Source organism: Pongo abelii, chromosome 1 (assembly GCF_028885655.2).
Source record: "Pongo abelii isolate AG06213 chromosome 1, NHGRI_mPonAbe1-v2.0_pri, whole genome shotgun sequence".
Classification (NCBI taxonomy): Eukaryota; Metazoa; Chordata; class Mammalia; order Primates; family Hominidae; genus Pongo; species Pongo abelii.
This window is the reverse complement of record NC_071985.2, coordinates 88,256,688-88,276,445: the sequence shown is the minus strand read 5'-3', so window position 1 is coordinate 88,276,445 and position 19,758 is coordinate 88,256,688. Positions and strand designations below refer to the sequence as shown.

General features: G+C 50.1%; 1 protein-coding gene across 3 annotated transcripts in view; it reads right to left on the bottom strand.

The window, feature by feature from the left end:
• Window positions 1-14,876: 14,876 nt before the first annotated feature.
• Window positions 14,877-19,758, bottom strand: part of OLFML2B (olfactomedin like 2B) — a 41,057-nt gene continuing 36,175 nt past the window's right edge. For all 3 annotated transcript variants that reach the window (XM_009241567.4, XM_002809870.6, XM_009241561.4), the window contains exons 7-8: window positions 16,490-16,666; window positions 14,877-15,963 (exon numbers count right to left, since the gene is read on the bottom strand). In XM_009241567.4, coding sequence (XP_009239842.2) covers window positions 15,362-15,963; window positions 16,490-16,666 — 779 coding nt within the window. In that variant the 3' untranslated portion in view covers window positions 14,877-15,361. The remainder of the gene's footprint in view (window positions 15,964-16,489; window positions 16,667-19,758) is intronic.

The window sequence follows — 19,758 nt, the reverse complement described above, 5'->3', positions numbered from 1 at the left end:
TGTTTTCCTCTTCCCCTTTTCTTTTCTTTTCTTTCTTTTTTTTTTTTTTTTTTTTTGAGACGAAGTCTCACTCTGTTGCCCAGGCTGGAGTGCAGTGGCGCGATCTCGGCTCACTGCAAGCTCTGCGTCTGGGGTTCACGCCATTCTCCTGCCTCAGCCTCCCAAGCAGCTGGGACTACAGGCGCCTGACACCACGCGCTGCTAATTTTTTGTATTTTTAGTAGCGATGGGGTTTCACCATGTTAGCCAAGATGGTCTTGATCTCCCGACCTCGTGATCCATCCACTTTGGCCTCCCAAAGTGCTGGGATTACAGGTGTGAGCCACCAGGCCCGGCCTTCCCCTTTTCTTTTCATCCTATTGCTTTTTCCTCTGGCTTCAGTCTGTGGCATATTAGAAATGGGCCTGGAAAGAGGATGTAAACCAGCGAGTCTACAAGTGGGGACCTGAGACTGCAGCAGCACCTCAAAACTTGTTAGAAATGCAACTTTTCTGGCCCCAACCCAGACCCATTGAGTCAGACTCCAAGGCCGGGCCTAGCACCCTGTGTTTCAACAAGTCCCCCAGATGACTCTGAGAGGGGACTGAGAAACACCCGTGTAGTTCCCCGTCAGCGAGACTGGAGAATGGGAAGATGCAGACTCCTGCCAGAGATGAACATTCCCCTGGCTGCTGTTGTTGGGGTGGGTGGGAATATCAGGATCACCTGATGTCAGGAGTTCGAGACCAGCCTGGCCAACATGGTGGAACCCCGTCTCTACTAAAATACAAAAATTAGCCAGGCTTGGTGGTGCACGCCTGTAATCCCAGCCACTTGGGAGGCTGATGCAAGAGAACTGCTTGAGCCTGGGAGGTGGAGGTTGCGGTGAGTGGAGATCGTGCCACTGCACTCCAGCCTGGGCGACAGAGCTAGCTAGACTCTGTCTCCATTAAAAGAAGAAAAAAAAAAAAAAAGAAACAAAGAAAGAAAAAGAAAGAATTGTGTGTGTGTGCTGCATTTTTGGAAGTCCACAGGGGTTACATCTTCAGCATCCACAGCCTCCATCCCTACTGCTGCTGCCCTGGGTGGCTGCACTCCCAGCTGAGAGGCCTGAATCAGGCCTGTGGATATAGTGTGCTTGGGACATGGTAGTTTGGGCATTTTAGGCGAAATCCAGGTTTTGTTGAATTATCGAGCATTTAGAACGCCACAAATATACACTGTCCTTCCAGGAATGTGCATGATAGACTGGCATTTGTCACACTGCACTAGCTACCGCACCCTATGCAAAAAGAAAAAGAAAAAAAAGAATTGATTAAGGAATCAGATGCATGCACTCAGCCAAGTCAGCCACCATCCAGGCTCGGGGGATGCATCCAGGACGAGAGGCAGAACCGGCTGCTTGCTCCCCAACAGGTCCACGGCTCTCCTGGGCACCGAACTCCTGGGAGCCCCTGCTTTGAACCAGCACCCTTTGCTGTGGGAGGGGGCCGTCAGCCTCCCTGGAACATGTCTTCACTAGGTGGCTGGGAGAACCCGCAGCGCTGGGCAGGGGCACGCCAGAGAGAATGCTCATGGCCCCTCCTTCGCAGCTCTGAAGACAAGGTGTGTGCCCCAGGCTCCATGGGCAGAGTTGGCTAAAGGCTGGAACCCCCTTCACTTCAGCCCTAGCTTGGTGGTTCTCAAACTTTGCTGCACTTTGGAACCACCTGGGGACCTTTAAAAAATACTGGTGCGTGGCTCCCACCCCCAGACATTCTGACTGAATTGGTAGAGGGTGTGACCTGGGCATAGGAGTGTGAACATTTCCCCAGGTGATTCGATGTGCAGAAAAGCTTGGGAACCAATGGACGCTGTCTTTCGAGGGCTAGTTCTGATGTTTATGGAGCACCACCATCCTAGAGGTTGAGGGTGGAGTAGGGTCCCTGGAACAAGAAAAAAAAATGCGTTTGGATAATCAAAGTCCAAACCTAGCAAACAGCTGGTAAAGAAAGGAGGGGAGAGAGGTAGGGGTGGGGGCTGGAAAGTGCTGGATTCACTTGTGGAGATGATGTCAGACATTCCTCTGCGATGTTAGAACGGGGAAATGCATGAAAATAACCGTGGCTGTGAAAATGGAACTTTTTGGGAAAATGGCATATTCTTGGAAGAAGAGGGAGCTGGGAGAAGAGGGAGAGAGGGGGAGAAGGAGAAGAGGGAGAGAGGAGAGGAGTGGTGGGGGGAGGCCCTGGAGCAGAGAGAATAAGAGGGAGAGTCTGCTCCCAGACCTCAGGAAACTGGAAAAACAAAAACAAAAACAGAAAGATTAGAAAAGAACTGCAAAGGAAAGGAGAGAAGGTTTGGGTTGGGTGAGGAATGGGGAAAGAGGATAACTGCTGACCCAGAAGAAGCCTGAAGCAACAGAAGAAACGGTAAACCAGGAGGGAGAGAATCGTACTCAAACAGCGGGCCAGCCAAAGCCACCCCGCTTCGGGCTCTCGTGCCAGTGGGAGGCTGAGTGCACCCCTTCTCACAGTAGCCCTCAGGCAAGGGAAAAGACACTGCAATTTGCCTGTGTGTTCATTCCCTTCCGTCCTGAAGGTTCTCTCCCCTCCAGACTTTGCAGAGCTCCTAGAGGAAGGAGCTCTGGGTCTGTGGCTGGAAAGCCAGACCCTCCCTCTTTGAAATCTCCCTGCTGGGGAGAGGGCTTGTGCTGCCATGGCAGCCAAGGGGCAGTGCCCCAGGGACAGGCAGGTGAGTTGTGGGTACAGGCCTCTGTCTCCGTGACTGTTGGGGTGGAGGCAGCTCCCCCTCTCTAGGGTTGGCACCAGCCTGATTCTTAGATCTAACCCTGATGGCTTCTCTCAGGGAGAGACATCCAAATATTGAGTCACAGAGGAAAAAACAAAAACAAAAACAAAAAAACTTTGAAGACAAAACCAAGAAAAATTATACAGGTTCTTAAATTCCTAGAGGAAAGATTTGACTCCAACTTTGTACCAAATCAGGAGACGCCTCACAAGTGGGTGTGATTGTAACCCACCTGCTATGACAAGCCATCAGCAAAGTCAAAATACCAGCCCATGACGCAGCCCCTCTGGTTCTCAGTGTGCCCTGGGAGCAGGCGGACAGGTCCCATCTTTGCTAGTGGGACAGCACAGGGTGGAGCAGGTATGAAGACCCTCACCAGCCCAGCCTGCAATCAGTGGTCCCCACCAGTGGAACTGTTTTCCTGACAGGGTCAAGATAGGTGAACCATTTGGGTTTATTCAAAGCTAATGTCAACATCAAGTGCTTCATGATGCTGAGTGTATCTACCAGCCAGTTTCACTCTTCTGTAGCATGGCAGGCCCCTCGACACCTGGGCTCAGGCTGTCCTCTTGCCCTGGACTGTCCTCTCCCCCGGACTGTCCTCTCCCCCAGACTGTCCTCTCCCTCAGGCTGTCCTGTCCCTCAGACTGTCCTCTCCGCCTGGAATGTCCTCCTACACTGGACTGTCCTCTCCCTCAGACTGTCCTGTCCTCTCCTTCTGGACTGTCCTCTTCCCCCAGACTGTCCTCAGACTGTCCTCTCCCAGTGAACTTTCCTCTCCCCCCGGACTGTCCTCTTACACTGGACTGTCCTCTCCCCCAAGACTGTCCTTTCCCTCAGACTGTCCTGTCCTCTCCCTCAGACTGTCCTCTCCCTCAGACTGTCCTGTCCTCTCCCTCAGCCTATCCTCTCCCTCAGACTGTCCTGTCCTCTCTACCTGGACTGTCCTCTCCCCCCAGACTGTCCTCTCTCCCTGACTGTCATCTCCCCTGGACTGTCCTGTCCTCTCCCTCAGCCTATCCTCTCCCTCAGACTGTCCTGTCCTCTCCACCTGGACTGTCCTCTTCCCCCAGATTGTCCTCTCCCTCAGACTGTCCTGTCCTCTCCCTCAGCCTATCCTCTCCCTCAGACTATCCTGTCCTCTCCACCTGGACTGTCCTCTCCCCCTAGACTGTCCTCTCTCCCTGACTGTCATCTCCCCTGGACTGTCCTGCCAGCTAGGTTTGAGGTGCTCTGGGGATTCACAGGACAATGCTTTATGCCCCACAGTGGAAAGCCGCCTTGCATGCCTCCAGACAGCAGTTTCCTGCGGAAGAGCGGCCTGGGGCCTCCCGCTCCTCACTGCCTGACTGAACTCCCTTCTCTCTGCGTGGCCTCATGTCCCTCCTGACCAATGGCCTGGCCTCACAGAGGAAGAAAATGTGGACTGGCTTCCTCAGAGTAAGAAAGGCAGCAGAGCCTGGGGCCAGTGCCAGCTACTGGCCCTTCTTTTTCAAGAGAGAGGAGAGAAGTTAGGGGTGGGGCTCACCCTGGGTACCCAGGGGCCTGTCTCCTGCAGATCTGCAGAGAATAGGCCAGTGCGTTCTGCAGGAATGCCGTAACCCCAAGGGCGTTCCAGTGAAGGCCCTTTCTGTTCTGAAAATGCGCCACAGCAGGGTATGGCCGCTCCATAACAGAAGTGGCCATTGTGAGGTGAGGGAGTCAGCACAGGGCTAGGGTCTTTCGGGGGCAGAGGGGAATTCCACTGCTGGAAGACAGGGCTAGAGGGGCAGGGTGACCTAAGGGCCGCTGGGCCCTGGTGGGTTCTAGGGGCTGTTGAAGGGTCAGAAGTCCTTCTGTGTGACCAGAACTGGAGCTCTCTGGTGACAGCCCACATCAGCCCATCAGCCTCTCTACTCTCCTGGCCGCACTCTGACAGGACACAGAGACGTCCTCCAGCAACCAGGCTAGGGAGGGAAGCACACACAGGCGTGAGTAGCTGGGAGGCAGCCAGATGCCAGGCAGGCTAAGACAAAGGTGTGGAGGTCCAAGGGAGAAGAAGGGGGAGGAGAGGATGGGGCTGGGGCCTTCCTGTGGGAGATGGGCTTTGGCTAAGGCCTAAGGGAGTGGGAGAGGTTAATCAGGTCGTGACTGGGGAAGGACGCCTGTCCAGGCATGGCAGGGGTGAGAACAGCTTGAGCACGGGCAGGGAAGAGATACTTAGGAGCCATCGCAGCCTCCTGGCAAAGGCCTGTTTGGCCCCGGCGGAAGTAAAGCTGGTGGGTAGACAACTTTCTGCGTTCAAGTACCACTTCGATGTGAAATAGGTGTTGAATAACCCTCCAAGGGCTCACATGGTTCCTTGAACTTGGGTAGCTCTGTCTCAAGAGAGTCATGCTGGAGGAGGTCCCTAGCAGGAGCTACGCAGGTGTCAGCCTGCAAAGTGAGTCTGTTTCTTCGGAAGTCACAGAGCATTGCTCTTCTTCAGTGACCAAACACATCTCATGTCCAGAGTCCTTGAGCCCAGTAGCCCTGGGGTGCAGGAATCCCTCCCACAGTGCTCTTGACAGGAGTCAATTTGGACCCTGAAGCTCTTGTGGGTCCTCTCAGTGGCCCTTCCACTAGAGAAAGAACCAGTGTTGACTCTTCCCAATGGGATCCACATGTATTGAGCCCTCCTATGAGCCTAGGGGTCTACGCGGCCTGTTCCTCCTACACGGCTGGCTGGACAAGGGGTGGATATGGTCAGTCCACATGCTCAGCATGGACAGATGAGCTGAGCCCCTCAGGGAGTCTAAAGGGTACGGGGATTCATGGATGCTCGAGCTCGGGCGGCTTGGGGAGGCTCCTTGTGCTGCTGCTGAGCAGAAGCGAGAGAGCTCTGAGGGCCCAGAGGACTATAATCCCAGCACTTTGGGAGGACTGACACAGTTCCAGAATTTCCTGTCCCGGTCCCTGAGAGGAGCATGAAGCTTCACTGAGTATTTGTGGGACTGCCTGGGGCGCTCTTACAGCTAGCTTCTCTTTGAACCAGGCTGAGTGGGTTTCTGATCTCCACAACCAAGACATCCTTGATAAGCGCACAGCCCTTGGGCCTCTCCTAGCCTCTGAGCTCAGGGAGGAAAAGCCGGCTTATCACAGAGGTTGGAGAGTGGAGCTGGGGTTCTTCTGAGGGCAGCTGGCAGACCTCCCGCTTTTCTCTCCAACTCCAGACTTTCCTCTCCAACTCCAGACTTTCCTCTCCAAACCATAACTGAAGTTGCTGTGTGACTCTGGGAAGTTCACCAGCGTTTTCCAGTCCTTTCCTGGCACCTGCTGCCGTTGGCCGCACTTTAACTCCCTCAGGCACTGCCAAATTTCCTTGGTGCTCCAGAGCCAGGCAGGCTTCTCCAGAAAGAGAGAGCTCAGCTGAGGTCACATGGAAAATAACCCCAGAGCAGGACCCAGCCCCAGGCTGCCTCAGCCAACCTCCCTTTGTTCTTGTTCATTCTCTCTCTCTCTCTCTCAACTGGCCTGTCTTACCATGTGTCAAATTGCATTCCCCTAACCATAGGAATACTATGCAGTAAAAGTTTGATGCAACTTGTCTGCATCTAATTGCTCTGGGAAAGCTTTAAAAATAGAGAACTCCAGGGATTCCGTGCCACGACGACATCTTTGTCACTGTTGACTTCCAGACTACAAGCCCTTCCAGTGGGAAAACTCGCAGCACAGACAAACCTTGCTTTACACCATAATGCATTTCTGAAGAGTCACAGGTAATCTGCTCATTTATATTCTGCCTTATTCCAGAAAAAAAAAAAAAAGTCACAGCATACACCAAGGCAGCAAACTAGAGATAAAGGAACATTAAAAAAGCAAAAACAAAACAAAACAAACAAACAAACAAAAACATAAAATAGAACCAGGAGAGAGACAAAGGCAATGTGGACACCATCAAAATCCTACCTGCTTGCTATGAACTTTAAACTTTCCAGCAGGTAGTAGGAAAAGAGAAATTCAGTTAAACAAAGAGTTGTGTATACACTGAACTTTGGAAAATTGAATCATATTTCAAATATATTAGTGGAATTGTTTTTAGTGGACATCTGGTTTTATTTTTTGGTTTTTATTTGTTTGTTTTTGTCTGCTCAACAGCCCTTCACTAGGGGAACTGGCCCTTCCCGACTTGGTGTGATTAGGGTGGAGCTGTCAACCACAGAATCCGACCCTGGTTACAAGGTGGTCTTTGGACCCAAGCTCACCAACCAGACTCTCTCCTAAAAATTTGTGTCTTGAATGGAGACAATTGGGGGCTATGCATGGCTGAAACAGAAGCTCCCATGAAGGTATCTTCAAAGAGAATGTCCTGCTGCCCAGAGCCAGCCTGCTTCTTGCCTTCCCATGGCCTGATTTTCCAGGTTTTCTTTTGAGTCTGTGAACTTCCAAGTATCCTCCTAATAAATTCCTCTTTGCCTAAGCTGGAAAAACTCTATTTCTATTGCTTACAACCAAGGACTCCTAAAGGTATAATGCTAATAAGTTCATAAGGAATATTAGAATGCTCTCAAAAAGCAAATATTCCTTCTGTGTTGTCTTCTTGGAAAGTCATAGTCCAAGACCTTTTCTTGGTGCCCATTTGTGATTTCATGATGGTTGGGGACAGACTGAGAAATTCAAGAATTGATGGAGGAGGTGGGGAAGATGACCTAGCTGTTGAGGGTGCATGGGCAGCCACATGAAGCTCCCTGGTCAGGAGGGCTGAGGTCACCCACCAACCCACCCAGGATCAAGGCCTCAGACACTGAATATTGCTCATCTGTGCTCAATAAAAACCCCAAGTTGTCATATTTCCTGTTAATTGTATAACTGGTTGAGAAACTGGGCATAATTCTGTGTCTCTTGCTTTCAAGTGGGGAAACAGCCCATTATCCTCACTGAGACCTTGGCGATGTAAGATGAACAGGACACATCCTGGGCTCACAGATGACCACAGGGTGGAGATTGTTGGCCCTTGCAGCGATTCTCTCTTAAGAGTGACCTGCACTTCTCAAGCTTCAACTTCCTGAGTTCCAGCAACCAGATCCACCTGGTCTGTGGGCATTGCACTATGAGTCTGTGGGCAGGATAGCCTTGAGAAAAGCACTGTTTGAGAATGGCTCCCCAAATGCAGATTGCAGGAAGGCCTGTTACTTTGGTCAGGTTCCTGTTTGGGAAGGCACTGATGTGACCTTGAATTTTGTATGGCAAAGATGAATTCCTTGTTCATTCCTTTATTCATTTAGCACATCTCTAATGAGCAGGTATTGTGAGTCAGGCTCTGTGCTAAGTGCTGCGGAGAATCCTGGGTGAATAAGGAACAGCCTCTGCTTTTCCAGAGAAAGAAACTTCACTGAACTGATTAGATTTGTTCTAATACATGCAAAAAAAAGACACATGTAGTCGGTGCCATGCATGGTAGTAAGGGCTACTGTTGCTCCAGTTAAGGAATCGGACAAGACTTTACTTGAGCTGGATCTTGAGGACAGTCTAAGGTGTCAAGAAGGGCAGGGTGGCTGGGAAGGCATCCTGGGAGGAGGGAACTGCCAAAGCATTATGGGGTGTAAGAGTGGGAGTTTTCAGCCAAGGCACCAGGAGATGCCAGATCTCACATTCCAAAGGATGGGCCAGACCACAGGCAACATTCACCAAGAAGGTGTCCGGAAACTGGTTAGAGACTTTTAAACTCTTCAACCACATTAAGAGTGTAAAAGAATTGAGAATTGGAAACTTTGAAAGAGGATGTTAGAAGAGGATTCCTCTGGAGAGAGCTTTCTGGAGTCCCACCCCTTCCACCCCAGGGCGAGATGTGCCTGCCCTTTATCTTAGGGCTAAGGGAAGAGAGTTTTAAGTGAACTTCTTGGGGCACGTAGTCCATGTTCTTTGCAGTTTGGGGGTAACAGTGGACCAGTGATGCACTCCCATTTGGGAGACCTAACGAGAGAAGGTGGGCTGGCTAGCTACTCTTCAGCAAAGATGACTTAGCTGAGGACCAACCTGCACTCCAGCTTTGTCAGGACACATCATGTATGGGAATTTTCTGTGCACCAGATATGTCCATGAATGGGGTCATCTTAAGTCCTATCCAAGTGGACCATTTAGAGTGGCAGAGATACCAGTAGAATCAGCCAGATGTACCCTTATATTTCTAAGGGCTGGGGAAGGGGAGGACAACCAGCCAGAACGGAGAAGCTTTAGTCCATGTGAAGAGACAGTGACAAGGCATCCCTAGCAAAAAGGAGGAGTTCTTCAAAGAACCCACAAAAGTGCTCAGGAGACTTTAAGCACCTCTCAGGAGTGCTAGACCCTATGACTTTACCAGCAGAGTAACACCTTTCCTGTCCCCTTTGTCCTCCCCTCTTTCTCCTGCTCAACTCTGGAAGGGCAGGTACCAAAGTTAGCCAGGGGGGAAGTGGATGACCCCTCGCCAGTGGCCTCAGCAAGGACAAGGCTGGGAGCAGCAACCTGAAGTCAAGTTCAACATTCTGATGATTAAAATGGACTGGCTGTTTCAATTACCCAACAGAATCTGTGTTGTTCTTGTTTTAATTTAAAATGACCACAGGACTTTTTATTACCTGAGAGTTGCCAGAGAAATCAAGGGGTCTGTCCAAGTTTTCATCCAGGAGAAGGAAAAGAACTAGACCCACCAAATAAATTCATGGGGATATTGACAGAAAAAAACTAAACCTGCTTGATGACTTATTGCCCAGGAGGCACTCTTGTTTAACCTGACAGTGGTTACAGGGACAGGACCAAAGCAAGATTCATCTGTCAGCATGGGAACTACAGACGTGTGGGGGTGAGAGGGGACCAAAGAGGCAGGCAGAACATGTATGGGGCGTTTGCAATGCATCATCCTAGGGTGGTGAGGTTGACAAAAAGCACTGAAAAGAGTAAGACAAATATGGAAAATATGGAGCACCAAGTTCACAGCGTCACAATGAAGTCTTTTGTCAAAAATGTCCCTCCTAAATCTAATCAAGCTTTTAGATCTAACCTCCACTTTAAGGCAAAAGCTGGAAAGAGGATGTTTTAGGCCCTTCAGACTACTATTGAAAAGGGAGAGTTCCCTGATTCCCCTGGCAGCACACGAGACAGGGGTGTGGTTGGCCTGCTCAGTCGCCCCTCAACCCCTAGGGACACGTGCAGAGGCCGGCGCATCTGCTTTTGGGCTCTGGCTCCACAGCAGCGTCTAGGGGCGGGTGTCTGCGACTGCAGAAGCCCAGGTAGATGTGTGTCACAAGGTTCTTTCAGATTTGCTGTCTGAAGACGGCTTGTGTGTTAATCAGCTCAATGGACCTTCTGCCTTCTGTATCCCCAGCTCTTGCCCAGTGTCCCGAAAGAATCGGATCACACGCAAGCTCGAAGTATGAGCGCAGGGTTTTATTGAGTGATGGAGGTGGCTCTCTGAGAGATGGATGGGGAGCCAGAAGAGGGGGGATGCAGTGGGAAGGTGGTCTTCCCCTGGAGTCGGGCTGCCCAGTGGCTGGACTCTTCTCCGACCGCCTAAGGACGAACTCCCCTTGGTATCCAGGCGTCCCTCCTGGTCTCTCTTTCTCTGCCGCATTGTTCCGCCGTTTCTGGTCTGCTAGTCCCAATGTTCCCTATTGGGGAACTGCCAAGCTGCTTGTGTGTTCCCTCTAAGGTCTTGGGTTTATATGGGGGCAGGATGCAGGGGGCGTGGGGGATCAAAAGGCAACTTTTTAGGCTCAAACACAGAAATGTCTGTCCTTATTTAGGGCTGTGGGTCTTCAGGCTTGAGGGTGGGACCTTTGCTGGGGAACTGCCCTCTTCTACCCATTATTTCCCTGTCCCCTGTCTGTATCACTATAACAAAAATACCCTAGACTGGGTAATTTATAAACAACAGAAACTTACAGCTTACAGTTCTGGAGGCTGGGAATTCCAGGATCAAGGCACCAGCAGGTTTAGTGTCTGGTGAGGGCACTTCTGCTTCCTAGATGACTCCTTGCTGCTGTGCCCTCACATGGCCAAAGGCGCAAGGGGCCTCCTTGGAGCTTCTGTTTTTTGTTTTTTTTTTTGAGACCGAATTTTGCTCGTCGCCCAGGCTGGGGTACAGTGCTGCGATCTCGGCTCTCTGCAACCTCTACCTCCTGGGTTCAAGCGATTCTCCTGCCTCAGCCTCCTTAAGTAGCTAGGATTGCAGGTGCCCATGACCACATCTGGCTAATTTTTGTATTTTTAGTAGAGATGGGGTTTCACCATGTTGGCCAGGCTAGTCTTGAACACCTGACCTCAGGTGATCTACCCTCCTTGGCCTCCCAAAGTGCTGGGATTACAGGTGTGAGCCACTGCGTCCAGCCCTTGGAGCTTCTTTTAATCCCATCATCAGGGCTCTGCCCTCATGGCCTAATCGTCCCAACACGGTCACACTGGGGAGTAAGTCTCAAAATAAGAATTTGGGGGTGGGGGAACAAACATTCAGACCATGACAGAGGAATAAATTAAATGACGCCTGAAGGAGGTAATCAGATAAATCCAGAAAGTGATGTGTCACCAAAAACCCAACCCAGTTTCTTCAGCAAATCAAAGACATGAAAGAAAGATGTCGGGCAGGGAGAATCATGCTAGATGAAAAGAGGCTTAACTGGAGCTGACAATAATTCACGAATATGGGTTTCTTGAGCTTTGAGAAATACTATGATTATGCAAGATGTTAATATTAGGGGGAATACTTGAAGGGTGTGCAGGAACTCTCTTTCCTACTTTGCAACTTTTCTGTAAATTTAAAATTATTCCAAAATGAAAAGTTGACAGGAGAGGAGGGGAGAGGAAAGGAGAGGAGGTAGAGGGAGATTTCAAATACAAAAACATAATTCAATGTGTGGATACTGATTGATCCTGGTTCAAAGTCCCAGCTGTACAAGACACTTTTGGGAACATTGGGGAAATTAAATTTGGGTTGTATGTTATTGATTTTAAGGAATCATAATTAATCTTGTTAGGTTAAGTTTATATTAAAAATTTCCTTAAGAGATACTTACCAAAGTGTTTGGATAAAATGTCATGCTGTCCTTAATTTAAAATATTTGCACAAAAAAGTTTGTAAAAGATGAAAGGCTGGGTGCAGGGGTTTATGCCTATAGTCTCAGCTACTGGGAAGACCAAGGCAGGAGGATCACTTGAGGCCAGGAGTTCAAGACCAGCCTGGGCAACATAGGGAGCCTCTGTTGCTACAGAAAGTAAACAATAACAAAGTTAGCTGGGTTTAGTGGCACGTGCCTATAGTCCTAGCTACTCGGGAGGCTGAGGCAGGAGGATGGCTTGAGGCCAGGAGTTCAAGCCTACAATGAGCTGTGATTGCGCCACTGCACTCCAACCTGGGCAACAGAGTGAGACCCTGTCTCTTAAAAAAAAAAAAAAAAGAAAGAAAAGTTGAAGCAAATATAACAAAATATTGATGATTGTCATATCTTAGTGATAGGAATGTGGAGTTTGTTACACTTTCCTCTCTATTTTTTTGTATGACTGAAGGTTTTCATAATAAAAAGCTATATAATTATGTGTCAATTAAAAAACAAAGAGTATTGAATGCCTGTTACTTGCCTTGTGTTTCATAATGTTGTTTCATTATGTCCCCAAACAGCCCTGTAAAAAGGATTCATTACTCACTTTTTAAAGAGGAGGAAAATGAGGCTCAGAGAAGTCTGATGTCTTATCCAAGATCATAAGCCAGCCTGGGCAGAGCTGGGATTTGGCCATGAGAGCCCACTGTGTCCCACGGTGACTTTGTGGGAGGAAAGGACCTGAGTTCTGGGTAATTAAGTTGTTATGGAGACCCCGGGAGCAGGGAGTAAACAGAGGGCCCCTAAGCTTATATCCCAGGGGACCAGGAGATCATCAGGGAAGGCCAAAGGCAGAGTCGACTTGGGAAATCAAGTTAAGGAATTTCACTTTAGACAGTGATAATGGCCAGTGTTTTATACTCTTTTATTTGCCTTGCTTTACTTGAATCTTCATGAATCTACCCTTCTTATAGACAGAATGTGGTCCTTTTTACAGATGGCAGACAGGCTCAGAGAGGTCTTATCCAAGGTCTCACAAATGCCAAGTTGGAGAGCCGGGACTAAGACCCAGCCCCTGGAGATGGTCTTCTCCATCAAACACCCATCTTCACGGTGGGGAAGGAAGCAGGTAGGAAGAAGTCCTGCGCACCATCACCCAACTGTGCTCAACTGTGTTGGATGCCGAGCGACAGCAGAACACACCTTGTTCCTGCCCAGGGTGCTGGGTTGGTTGCAGGTGCTTCCACCAGCCTCACTTGGGGTGCCCGTGGGGCCCCTTCAGGCCTCTAGCTGCCTACTGTCTGCCTGCCCACAGCCTCCAGGTCTGAGATTCGCTCAACCCCTTTGCCTTCCGTTTCTGCTTCATATCCCCTGATCAGATGGCTTTCTCGGACCTGTTCATGTAAACTTCAACCCCCTCCCTTCCCATCTTTCCTGCTTTATTTTATTGTCATCTGTCACATTACATGTAATGTATTTCTTTTTCTCGCTCCCTCTCTAGAATATAAGCTTCATGAGGGCAGGGACTTTGTGTTATTTACTCCCATCCCCAGTCAGGGCTCCATAAATATTTACTGAATGAATAAATGTACACATAAATCAATGAATGTAAAAAGAATGAAAGGATAAATTGTTAGGAATTTTTTCTCTACTTTTGAAATATACTGTTGGGAAGTCTTTTAACAGGAAAAAAATATATTTCCCATCAGTATCAAGCAATTAAAGTGCTCTAAGTTTGACGAGGTATTATAGAGCTGGAGAAGACTCAGCCAGCAAGTCTGAGGGCTGGGAAATACCCCCTTATTTTACAGGTGAGAGCAGAGGCCCAGAAGGGTCGGGCTGCAGGTCTCAGGTCTCGCCCTAGGTGGCAGCAGGTGGAGTATAGCCTGGTCATGATTCTGCTCTTTAGGCTTTGGAGAAACTCATTCTTTGTTTAAATCTTGGTGTTTAAGTCTTGGTGTTTCCAAAGTTTAAACCCACAAAAGAAAGCTGCTTGAAGAAGTCCTGGATGTTGTGCTCAGGGAAAACATTAACGACCACCCAGCTTCAGGCCTGCGGTTACCCCTGCCTCTGCTTCCTCCTTCTGGCATGTGGGAGGAACCTGAGAAGTGTCCTCACCTGGCCTGAGTGGGCAGTTTGGCTCTAAAGCCAATTGATTCACCCAGACAAGCTGCAGCCGGCCTCCCTGGAGGGCTGTTCCTCATGGCCCCCCACCTTGTTCTCTACGCAGCGGGGGTGCTCCCTGGCGTGACCCTCTAACTTGGGGTCAGGAAGTGAGGCCGCCTACAGAGGGGTCAGGAGGAGGCTGAGGGGAGCTGCAACAGGAGAGCTGTGCTGATCTCCCTGTGGCATCCCTGGGTCCTGCCCTCCTTCATAACCTCAGGAGATGCCTGTTCAGGCTTTTTCAGATGTTCTATCTCCTGTTTTGTGTAATGTGGAGGAAAAAATCACACTTGTGGACAGCAGGCACTGCACAGGGCTCAGCCCTGCACCAGGAAGGGCTGCAGTTCTTCCCCATCCCTCAAGTGCTTCCCTCAAGGACCTTGTTTCAGAAAGGGGCCCCTTTCCTGGAAGGGAAGGTGGGAGGGAAAGCCTGGCCGAATGAGCTTGTTCAGGAAAAGGCAGACAGGGTTATGGGCAGAAGGAGAGAGGAGGAGAGAGATGGATTGATTGAGAACCTCTTAAGGAAGTGCGGGAACAAGGTCACAATCACTCAGTTTTGTATTTTCAACAGTGCCTAAGACCAGACCTCGAGAAGCAGGGCTAACGAATGAACGAGTTCCCCAACCTTGGGTGAAGTGATCAGAGGAGTAGCAGAACAGAGCAAGGAAGCCAGTGTGACAGAGAAATGCAGGGATCAATGCCACAAAATTAAAGAGAACACGGGGGTCAGCTCATTCCAAATCCCCCACCAGGAAGCCCCTATCAGGAGGGGAGGAGGAGCTCCTAGGAACTGAACTTGGACACAGGCCACTTCAGCTAGAGAACATTTCTGAGGAACACCAGACCTCGTCTCCTTCCGGGAGCGGGATCCAACACCTGGCCAGACATATCGGTGCTGAACAAAAGTGCACTGGGGGCTGATTTTAAATTTCTTCTTTATTAAAAAAAAAAAAAGCGTTTTTCTGGGTTTTTTTAAACTTCTCCAATACATTAAAACTTTTTTTCCCTCCACATAGCACTTCTTTCTTGCCTCCTTCATTTCTGCTCCTGGTGTTGTCTGCCTCCTGCAAGACCCAGATGAAGAAACCTTTTCAATGGTCGAGATCTGAGACTTGGAGCTGGAGGGGCCAAAGGCTTGAAGGAAGGTGGTTACTGGTCAAAAGGAGAAGTTCATTTGCACAAAAATATAAACTGGGGAGGATGAGACCAGCACATACACGTATGGATTGATCTACAATCCATATAAAAAAATAGACCCAAATTGTCATTTTACATTTGCAATATTATACAAAATAATATATATTTTTAAACAACACATACCCACCTACACACACGTGCGCACACACACATACACACAAGGTACTAGTGACCCCTCTGTGCTTCTGCTTGTGGGGACAAGGGTGTCAGTAGGCAAAGATGACGTGGTAAGTGACCTGGTGGCCATTGTCCCAAGCATAGAGCAGGCGGTCCTTGGGGTTGTAGTCTATCTGGGTCGTATAGGAATACTCATTCTCAAACAGCAGCCTGGGGACGATCTGTGTGTTGGTGTGGGTGTCGAAAGCATAGGAGATGTTGGCATTCCGCTGGTTGTAGCTGTCCACGGCGTACAGCACCCCACAGATGACGAAGCAGTTGCCGTAGAAATTCCTCCGGAGCCCCGTGCGCCATGTGGTCTCCTTCTGTGTGCTCAGGTCCGCGGCATTGAGCTTGCTCAGGACAATGACCTCCTGGCTGAAGCCCTCATCGTCCAGGGCCGGGTAGATGAGCCACAGGCCATTCTCGTCCACAGCAAAGTCCACGTCTGAGTGGCCCTGCCATCGCCAGGGGGTGGCCTCCTCATAGGCCACGTCATGCAGCATGGCCCAGGCAGCCACATAGCGCTGCTTCAGGTCATACTTGATGATGTTGCGGGTGAAGGCGCGATTGTAGTAGAAGGCGCCATTGTATACCACGTGGCCTGTGCCGATCCAGCTGTACGGGAGCTTGTAGGAATTGCTCCAGCGACCTGCAGGTGGGGAGAAAACAGGAGGCTTCAGAGTGGCATGGCAGAGTGTGGGCAGCCCATGTGGTTAAGTGAGTGATGATCAACGAGGGGTCTGGAAACCCAGGTTTGTGTCTTGGCTCTGCCACTTTCTAGTGTCCTGTAGTACATCACTCAACCTGTCCGCGCCTCAGCGTCCTCATCTGTCATAGGGAAGTGGCAATTCCCATCTGCCTGTTTCAAGGATCCAGGGAGCTAATATACATGAATGTGGTTCATAAATTGTCAAGGGCTATGGGAAAGGGAGGCTGTCTTCTGGACTGGAGGTTTTTCCATGTCCCAGGAGCTCAGGAGGAGGGGCAGAGCTGAGAGGCAGAGAATGTGAGGGAGTGGGGAAAGGGGACCGCACTTCAAGGAAAGGTCCTTTAGCCATCAGAAGAAGGTGTCATCCTTCCTATCCGCCATTACCACCCAAAGAGGCCTGGCTGTGATAAAAACAGAGGACGTGGGGAAGGGAAGGAGCAGCCTGGGTTGGATCTTTATCATGTACCTTGTTTGAAGTTCTCCAGGTTCCGGAACTCTACCAGAGTGTTGCCATAGTAATAGTTGGTTACGTAAATCCGCTCATCCTTGGCCAGGGGGTCCTTCATCCAGGCCCCTTCATTCCGCCCATATGTGTTCTGGGTGGTCGGCCCCGTGATTGTGGAGAGAGTGTCCTTGCACCTTCCTGGTGGAGAAGAGGTGGATGGAGGTTTTGGGCTGATCTAGTGATGCCTCATCCCTTAAACCTTTGCTGTTCCTCTATTTAGAGTCTGGACTCCTCGGCAGGCTTTAACAGCCCTGTATAACCTGACCCCAAACATTTTTCCACACCATCTCCTGCTACTCCCCTGATCCACCCTACATTTGACCCTACACTTGAGCCTCCACCATGCCCATCTTTGGCAACTTTCACACCACTATGCTTTGCTCTTGTTCTGACTTCTCAGTCCTATCCTTCAAAGACCTGAGATCCAGAGTCCTTTTATGATACCATGCTCTCCTCTGGAGAACTATTCTATTCTATTCCATTCAGCTCTCAGGGTACCATGAATGCTACTCTCTTACAGAGCATGTCATCCTGCATCTCCACAATGTTTGTGCTTCTCTCTCCTCCCTCCACGCCTTGGTGTAAGCACCAAGGGATGAGGGAATGTGGCTTTTCCTCATTGCATTCTCAGTGCTCAGAACACGGTGTCTGGCTTGCTGCAGGCACCCAAATGTCTGATCCCCGGGTGAACACACAGCATGAGAAGTGTGGCCAGAGGAGAGGACTCTGCTGGGTGTAACCAGAAACTCGGCTCTGCCAGCTGCTGAGCTGCCCCAGGCTGTGGGACCAGCCCTAACGGAGCAATGGCTATTCATGTCCCTGAGGCCCACCTGCTGTCCTAGAGAGCTGTCCCCAAGCCTATGCCCCTGTCACTACTGGAAGCAGGATACCAGGGCCCTCTGCTGGGTAACTGGGGGGCAAGATACCAAGTTCTTGAATAAGGAGCTGACTCTGGGTATAGAAGCCTCCTTCAGAGATCAAGTCGGCCACGATGGGACAGGAACTCAGCCACATCCTTCTGAGTGGCTCTGGACCCGGTGCCCAGGAGAGGCCCTAAAAAGCCACTGGAACTATACTGGGTTCTAGATGAAGTTGAGAGCCTGCAATGCTTACATGCAGTATTATTATTGAACATAGCCTTGAATGATAGTGAAGTTACACGTGACTACTAACGGCATGTGCTCTTCCTGTCCTCACACTTGTAGATTATGGAGGAGGTGGGAAGAGGGCAGTGGAAGGGGGCAGTGAGAGAGCCACATGAATCCTGCCCTCACAGCTTCCTTACCCCCTGCTGGCAGCTGGGGCCAGCAGAACCCCTGGCCCCACCTGCCATCAAGACTGACGACACTGATGGGTGATGAGGATAATTGGCCCTTGACACTCACCTGGGACAAAAGTAACAAAAGACCCTACAGTTTGGCTTCCAGAGTTCTCTAAATTCTAGGTCACCCTCATTTCCAAACTGTTCCAATCCATTCCATCTATTCTGCTCCCCCCGAAGTGGTTTGAGGAAGGAGTCTAAGCCCTGCAGCTGACAGGACAGCGGCAAGCAGCTGGGCCCTTGGCCCTGGGTCTGGGGCAGCTGGGGATGGAAGAGGCATGAACACTGTTTTGCAGGCAGGCCCCATAGCTGGGTGCAGTTGGCAGGGTTTAGGCAGCTCAGTGTGGGGTTTATTAGGTCCTGGTCTGACAGAGCGGGGAGAGATTCAGTCTCCATAAGACAAACAAAAGAACCTCCCTGCCAATGCCTCATTCCCCCAGAGCTGAGCTCATCTGTTCAAGACAATAAAACAGAAAACTCTGACTAAGCCCTGGCAGCAGAGATTTGATGGAAAAGCTCTAATTCCCTGGAGCTAAGCAGGGCCCTGGCTGCCAATGAGGACACCACGCTCCTTCTGCACTGAGGTGAGCCCTAGCTCACCATGAGGATTGCCATCACTGGACAATCCTCTTCCCTGGCAAAGCCCAGAAAGGACACCAATTCCCTGTCCAGAGGCATCCCCGGCTCATGCCCTCAAGCCCCACAGATGGCCATGAGGTGAGGTGTTTTCTATCTGGGGATAGCCATGGCCACGCCACCTCTCTGACCAAACACAGAAATTGCAGATGGACTCTTGAAAGCCAGGACTCGTCTGTGCAGCTCCAGCAGCCTTGAAAATCCCTGCAGGGTCCCGTCTCACACCAAGGCTCTGCAGTGGCAGGGCCCTAATGCTGGGCTATAGACGTGCCCCAGGCTGGGGCCAGAGGCCTGGCTCTGGTCTTGGCCCAGCCACCAACTCCAAAGTCTGTGTTGTCACTATAATGTCAAAAAGTTTTAATCTCTTCAGAAGTAAAATGATTATAAAGCATGCCCTGCCTCCTTCACCAGAGTGCATGGAGAGTCCCCTCTGAAGATGATGTGGTAGACTGAGTAATGTCCCCTAGAGATATCCAGGTCCAAATCCCTGGAACCTGTGATTGGGACAAAAGGAAACAAAGGGGACTTTGCAAATGTGATTACATAAAAAAATCCTGAGATGGGGAGACTATACTGGACTATCTGGGTGGTCCTATTGAATAAATACAGTCACAAGCATCCTTATGACACAGAGGCAAAGGGAGATTTGACCACAAGAGAGGAGGAAGCAATGTGATGAAAAAAGCAAAGACTGAAGTGATGTGGCCACAAGCCAAAGAATGCTGGCAGCCACGAGAAGCTGGAAAAGACAAGAAACGGATTCTCCCCTCAAGCCTCTGGAAAGAACCAGCCCTTCTGATACCTTGATTTTAGCCCTGCAAGACTCATTTTGAATTTCTGGCCTCTAGAACTGTTAGAGAGTACATTTCTGTTTTTAGCTACTAAGCTTGTGGCAATTTGGAGGCATAGGAAATGGATACAGATGGAGTCAGCTTCTTGGGTTAGGGCACCCTTATTTCTGCAGGAAGAGGTGAGTCCCCGCTTGCATTTTCATAGTCCTAGTACTAGGACCTCAGGCTGTATTTTCACATGCCCTCAGAGAGAGCAAACACTGCTGCCCTGCGGACGAGCCCAGGCAGGACAAATGCAAATGATTTCAGAGCATTTGAAGACAGGATCAAGGGAAGAACTCAGTAAACCATGAGACCCAGACACATCACTGTGCTCTGAGAATCTGGGGCAGCTCAGATGCTCCCACACTTGGCAGCAAACCATCAGCTTTGGAGACAAGGTACTGCATGTTGACTCCTCTTCAAGGGGGATGACAGAAAGA